At 41.4% G+C, this 7,353-nt stretch overlaps 1 protein-coding gene across 1 annotated transcript; it reads right to left on the reverse strand.

Annotated features, from left to right (window-relative positions):
* Positions 1-1,362: 1,362 nt before the first annotated feature.
* LOC120628775 lies at positions 1,363-6,705 on the reverse strand. Its single transcript, XM_039897394.1, has 2 exons — positions 5,178-6,705; positions 1,363-4,907 (listed from the first exon to the last, which is right to left on the reverse strand). The coding sequence occupies exons 1-2, from the start codon at positions 6,703-6,705 to the stop codon at positions 1,363-1,365; spliced, it is 5,073 nt and encodes a 1,690-aa protein (XP_039753328.1).
* Positions 6,706-7,353: the final 648 nt, after the last annotated feature.

Raw genomic sequence — 7,353 nt, forward strand, 5'->3', positions numbered from 1 at the left:
GCTACCATCTTAGACTGCATCATCACTTACCACAGGAGTATCACTTGAATTTGAATTTGAATTTATTGTTAATAATGATTTTTTCCCATGATTCACACATTAGGTCTCACTAATGGGCATGAATAATTGGAGTATGGATGGAAGACGAATCTCTAATACGAAGAAAGATTTTGGCTAAAAACTACAGTTATTCTTATTTTATAATTTATATTATTTTATTTTTATATTATAATTACAACTATTTACGGTGCTGATAATAATTGATCAACAAGTATTATCAGCACCGTTGTATACTGATAATAGCTCTATTTATCTCTCTTATGAGTTCAGCGGAACATTAATAGGCTGAGAATGGTGATAAAGAAGGAGAAACTTTCGAATAAGTACCAATTTGATTAATTTTGATAACAAAGAAAAAAAATTGTGTTTTCATTACTATGTGAATACACACACGCACACTTACAAACACACACACACACACAGACACACACACATACACACACACACACACACACACACACACACACACACACACACACACACACACACACTTGGTACTTAATCAATATTGTATGCGCCAAGTTATATTAAGTTATTTAAGATTTTTATTTCGAATGAGTGGACTGTATTTTTTGCGGTAAATTGGTGTACAAAAGAAAGATACAAGGAATCAGAGCACAAGGAAGACAGCACTTACTTGACCTTATTTTTCATGGGTAGGAGCACGCCGTCCGTTGATCCAAATATTCCTCACGAAGTCCTCTCTTCTCGAACACCACCACTTATGTTATATTTCGGCACACACATAAATATAGGAATTATGCTTAAAAGGATCTCATTGAAACTTCTAAGGTATATTATGATATTTTATGGCTTATTTTCAGGCAGCCAGTAAACTCGTATTGCCCGTTACTTTTCGCAATCGGAAAGCAAGTCGTCCGCAAACGTCTTAATCGTTTGCTTCCGTTAATTTAAGTGACAGCTCTGCGTTCTAGTGTTTTTGAGGCGTATGAGGGCGCCAGTCTCTTCACGGAGAATCGTTCAGTGCTGTTTTAGGTTGGATATGGGAGAATAGGAACACCAATGAAATTTTAAATTATTATTTAAGACTTAATTATAACTTGGCGCAACCATCCACCCGCCCTTAAAGGGTCACCTTTAAGAAAAGCTCTCATAAGGTATGAGGTAGAATTGCCTCTTTTAAGAACGCGTATTGCGCATGGGCGTATTTCATATAAGTATGTGTATATTTACGAAAGTATATTAAAAAATATTAATTATTTGTAGAATTATTATAAAAGAGAATAAAGTCTTAACGTATGAGCTACTTAGTACTAAATTATGAAACTATAATTGTTACGCTTATTGCGTCGGAAGAGGGCATAAGCGAACGACCGGACGGACGTAAGTTCTCCCGGAAATTTTAACGGTCGCTACGCGTATGACGCCGTCTTTCGAGGGATGCACTTTCTCTACTACTGCTAGAGGCCAAGCCAGAGGCGGTACGTTGTCATTTATAACTACGACGACAGTTCCCGGCGTAATAGGTACGGAAGGCGTATTCCATTTCAAACGAACTTGCAATCCGTGCAAATATTCCATCCTCCAACGATTCCAAAACGATTGGACCATTTTATCTATTAACGAGTACCTGTCAACCAAGTTAATTTTGTCTGGATTGACATCAGGCGCAGGCAAGGAGAATAGAGGCGCAGTATGTAGGAAGTGACTTGGAGTAAGAGCCGAAGGTTCGGCAGGGTCAGAGCTTAGTATTGTTAGCGGACGCGAATTGAGAAGACATTCGACCTGAATGAGCACAGTGCAAAGTTCCTCATAAGAAAGGAGCTGTTGCCCTATGACCTTGAACAGGATCGTCTTAGTCACCTTGATCATACTTTCCCATGAACCTCCAAAGTGTGGGGAATTGGGACAGATGAATTTCCAAGTTATGCGATTTTCAGCGCATTCCTGCTCTAGCTTCGGGTAATATTCTTCTCTTAGAAATTTATAGAGGTCCCGAAGGTAAGAAGCAGCACCCTGGAAGTTTTTAGCATTGTCGCTATGCAGCACCTGAACAGGACCACGACGTGATAGGAATCTTTTAAACCCGGCGAGGAAACTGGGGGTGCTGAGTGAGGTAGCAACCTCAATGTGCGTAGATCTCGTAGTGAGACACGTGAACAGCACAATATAAGCTTTCTCGCTGTGTACGCCACGGCGGCGTACAGGAACGTATGGTATAGGACCTGCATAATCGCAGCCGGTGAAACTAAAGGCTTTCAACGCTGGACGTGTACGTATATCAGGAAGATCCGCCATCAGCGGAATGGTTGGACGCGGTTTAAATCTAAAGCAAGTATTGCACATATGTACTCTTTGCCTGACAATACGGCGTGCCGACAGAATCCAGTACCTCTGACGAAGCAGGGCCATTAGGAGTTCGGGTCCAGCATGTAAATGTTTAATGTGGTAATAATCAATGATTATATTTACCACGTGGCCATTGCGAGGCAATATAACCGGATGTATTTTTTCAAAGCTAAGTCCAGAGTTGGCGAGACGACCGCCAACGCGGATAAGTCCATCATCAATAAATGGTCTTAGGCGATTAAATGCCGGTGAACATGTTTTATTATTTTTAATAAGAGAATATTCTTCAGCAAAATGCTGATTTTGCAGAGCGCGAAGCATTCTATTCTCTGCGAAATTTAAGTCGTCAGCGGTAACTGCACTAGTGCCGCGACGAGGCAGTAATTTAGCAAATCTACAAATGTATACAATTATACGTAGAAGTTTGCTCCACGAAGAAAAACGGAGAGCAAGCTCGTGTAAGTCGTTCGGGAGTATAGGTTTACACACAGTGTGTATAAGAACCTTCTTCTCGGGTACGTCTTCAATAGACTCTCCCTCTAGAGTTTTGAGTGGCCACTGAGACGGATGCATTGATGCCCATGGTGGACCATGCAGCCACAGAGGGTGTGAGAGAAGCTTCTCAGGAGTTACACCTCTCGATAGAATATCAGCAGAGTTCTCAGTGCCAGGGCAATGATAAAAGTTGTCTGGTGAGATATTCTCAGTTATCTGTACAACGCGATTCGCGACAAAAGTCTGCCATCTATGCGGTGAACTTTTTATCCAATATAGGGCGACTTTGGAATCGAGAAATGCATATGTAGCCTTGATTGGGATACGCTCAGAGTAAGTGTCATGTACTGTACGAAGCAATTTCGACAGTAGGACGCCACCTAATAGTTCGAGACGAGCAATTGAATGAGGTTTCGTCGGCGAAACTTTACTTTTCGCACAAGCAAGACGCACAGTGTTACCAGTAGGGGAGCTAACGTGTAAATAAACGACAGCACCATAGGCTGCGAGACTAGCATCTGATAGTCCCAGGAGAGTGACCTCACAGTCTGTTGTCACGCCCACATGACGCGGTATGTGTAGCTTATTTAGAGCTGGCAACTCATCGCAAAACTGTCTCCACATCTTAATGATGTGTGGTGGAGCTACAGTGTCCCAATCAAGATTTAATTGCCAAAGCATTTTAATTAATATTTTGGCATACACGACTGTGGGAGCAACGAAGCCCATTATGTCCCACAGACGGGCAACAGTCGACAAGATGGAGCGCTTAGTGCATGTCACATCGTCGGGCATAGAAATTTTAAAATAGAAAGCGTCATTTCCAGTAGACCAATGCAGACCAAGTATTTTATGGTGCATGGTTTTGTCAAACTCCACTTCAGTCGGAAGTTTGTGGGACGCAGGAAGGTTATCTAAGACCTCGCGAGAATTGCTGTTCCACTTAACTAATTCCCACTGTGCACCCTTAAAAAGATCGATCATCTGCAGCGACACAGTGACTGCCTCTAGTTCGCTTGGAAGCGAGAAAGCTACGTCATCCATATAAAGCGCGGGTAGCACAATGCTATTCGCTCGTGGATATTTTGCGCCGTCGTCATTCACCAGCTGTCTTACCGTGCGCAGTGCATGGAAGGGACTGGAAGTGAGACCGAAACAGACTCGATTGAACTGGTATAGCACAAGAGGGTCTTGTGGATTAAAGCGGTATAAGAAGCATTGATAGCGACGATCAGCTTCGCGCATAACGATTTGTAGAAACTGTTCTCGGCAGTCGGCTGTCATTGCCACTGCATGCAGACGAAAATTCAAAATTATTTTAAAAAGATCTCCCTGTAAATTTTGACCGGAATGTAGCAGATGGTTCAGTGCCTTTCCAGAACTAGAACGACAAGAAGCATCGACGACTAATCTCAGTCTCGTCGAGAGTTTGTCTTCACGTAAAATCCCCGTGTGTGGCATCACGTAAATCGGAACGGGATCTTTAGAATCATATGAAGGCGCGGGAGAAATATAATCTTTCGCGAGATAACCTTTTATGACGTCATCATATGCCGACCTCAATTTATTCGAAGCTTCAAGCTTTCTTTCGAGGCAGATGAAACGTTTCTTAGCTATGTCCAAAGAATTCCCTAGGGAATATAGATCCTCTTTAAATGGCAGGCCGACAACGTATCTGCCCGTATCGGGATCTCGGACAGTAGTCGAAGTGTAGAAGTCTTCGCATTCATTATCATCAGGATTCTGAATGGAAGCGGAAGGAAGTTCTTCAAGTTCCCAGAAACGCTTGACTAAAGAGTCAATAGCAGGAGGCTCTTGAACGAAACAACATGTCAAGGCCGTATGAGTATTTATAGTAGGTATCGTAGGCGCATTGCCCATGAACACCAGACCTAACACCGTGCGCAATGCAACGGGCACCGACGGGTCGCGACGTGACGTATGGACGTCGTCGGGGAGAAGCAAATGTGGAAATAGGGAAGCTCCTATTAAAGCATCAATTTTATCAGGTACGCCGTAACTCGCATCGGCAAGCGGAATACCTTTAAGGTGTGATAGGACTGCCGTATCTATCACAGCCGTAGGTAATTTGTCTGTCACTTTATCAACAACAAGTGGCGAGATATTAAAACTAACGTTATCATCAAAACGCGAATAAAACGTCAAGTCAACCGAGCTGGATTGTACAACCTTCTCAATTCCACCGAACCCCTTCACGATAGTACGTTCTGTGAATTTAGTTTGCAAACCCAAGCGATCACAACATTCTTTTGAGAGGAAATCGGCCTGCGAAGCAGAATCCAACAATATACGTATAACTTGCCGTTCACCATTACAGTCGTAAACAGCAACTTGTGCGGTAGCCAATAAGACAGTAGTTCGCTTGTCTTCCACACGATTCATTAAATTGCTATTATACACCTGCGTAGCGCTTGTAGACGGGCTTACGCGCGTAGCGCACAGTGCTACGTCGGCGCGATCATCCGCTACGGGCGATGACGCGGTAACGGTAGGTGCGTTCGGTGGCGGCATGACGGTATTCAACTGAGGCGCGCGGGAATGTTCCTCGCGTTGGTCAAAGTGCAGCCTTTTGTTATGTTTCTGACCACACGAACAGTGCGGGGAGACTTCACATTGCCCGACTTTATGTTTTATAGACAGGCAGTTCACACAGGCATTCTTCTCCTTGACGCACTTAAAATAAGGAGACACTTGAGGAGTTAATAATTTATTAAAGTCAACACATTTATATAAATGCGCATGTGTTATATTTCTACATAGACACTTGGACGTAGGCTTATCAACCGTGCTTATATAGGCCTGATACTTCGGCGCATTGCCAGAAGTCCCGTTATTCAAATGTTTTATATTTTTATTATGACGCGTATTGGAAGGGTTTGTGACATTCGTATTCGTACGCTCAAACACCTTCGCGCGTGTTGTGATAAATTCCACAAAGTCGTCGAAAGTAGGTATATTCTTGCCGCATTTAATTTCAAACGCGCGTACACTCTCAGTATCGACCCTTTGTGTAGCTATATGTAGTATGATAAGATCAGCTAGGTTCTCTAACTTTAGGTTTTTTAAAGCGCTTACTGCGCCAGCGAACCGGTCTATGAAATCTTCAAAGTTAGTCGCAGAGGGAGTCTGAAAACCCTTATAGCGAAATAATTCATGTAGGTACGCGGAAGTCAACATACGTTTATCATCGAACCTATTGACGAGTGTTTGTAAAATGAGCTGATAATTCTCAGCACACGGAGAAATTCCAGCGATTGCGCTTTTTGCCTTCCCTGTCAGCTTCGGTAACAGATAAAATAGCTTTTCTGCATCTGTGAGTGATGGATTATTATCTACTACTGACTTAAAGGTCGTATAAAACATCTGAAAAGATTTAATGTCACCATCGAATTCTAATATCGATATGGGAGCTAGCTTCGGCTTGGCTTTTAGCAGCGCGGAGGTCGCATTATGTATTTCTGGTGTCGTATTTAAAGTTGAGCATTTTGTATGAGTTCGTTTGACCCTATTATACAAAGTCTCAAAAGCATACAGACTTTTGTAATCAGGTTTTGCATCTGAATTTAAGTTTAATAAACGTGTATTATAATCGTCTACAATAGACTCGTACTTTAAACGCAATGAATCAATTTGTGAAGATTCGTCTAGAAAATGTTCTCTTTTTTCAACGTTCGTATGAACATCGGGTTCACGAGATAAGTCAAAGACATTTTGCATGATACCGAATATAGCTTCACGTTTAGCAATTAAGATAGACAGTTTAGTATCCTGAATCTCCTTATCACTTTCGCTAGTTTTAGAATCTACTTTAGGAGGCATTTTACTAAAGTGTAAGTGAGACAATTATCTAACGATCACGAAATACCTATATTTTTATGTGAGTATGATAGGTTAATAGCCAATCATATACTGGTAAATTAAGTAGGTCGCGCGGAGTGCGGATAATATGCGCAAGCGCGCTTCGTTCGATATTACGCGTGGTCGGGTTATATCGAATGTTCGATCGACCAGAGGTTCGTATAGACAAATCTCGACCTTATATGCTAGGTCTTACGACTCTTGAGTAAATGTTTCACAACCGAAGGTACTACAATAATTAATAATTGCAAGTTTTAAGATTTGTTTTAATTGTTAATTCAATTTAAATACACTAATATTTATCGAAATATACATAAATATGTGTAGATAATTAGTATGTCTAACTGGGGAAATAGCTAGCTCAATGCTATAATGCCGCTTATGCCAGTATTACGACAAAGAAAATAGATGACGCAATGACCTATTTTATTTAAAATTATATTATTTCAATTATTAGAGCCTATAGAAGTATTCTAACAAGGAAACTAATGCTTCAATACGTTAATATGAAGGAAATGCTGTAAATATCCGTCTCGACGGAACCAAAATAAATATGTATGCGCCAAGTTATATTAAGTTATTTAAGATTTTTATTTCGAATGAGTGGAC

Source organism: Pararge aegeria, chromosome 13 (genome assembly GCF_905163445.1).
Source record: "Pararge aegeria chromosome 13, ilParAegt1.1, whole genome shotgun sequence".
Lineage (NCBI taxonomy): Eukaryota > Metazoa > Arthropoda > Insecta > Lepidoptera > Nymphalidae > Pararge > Pararge aegeria.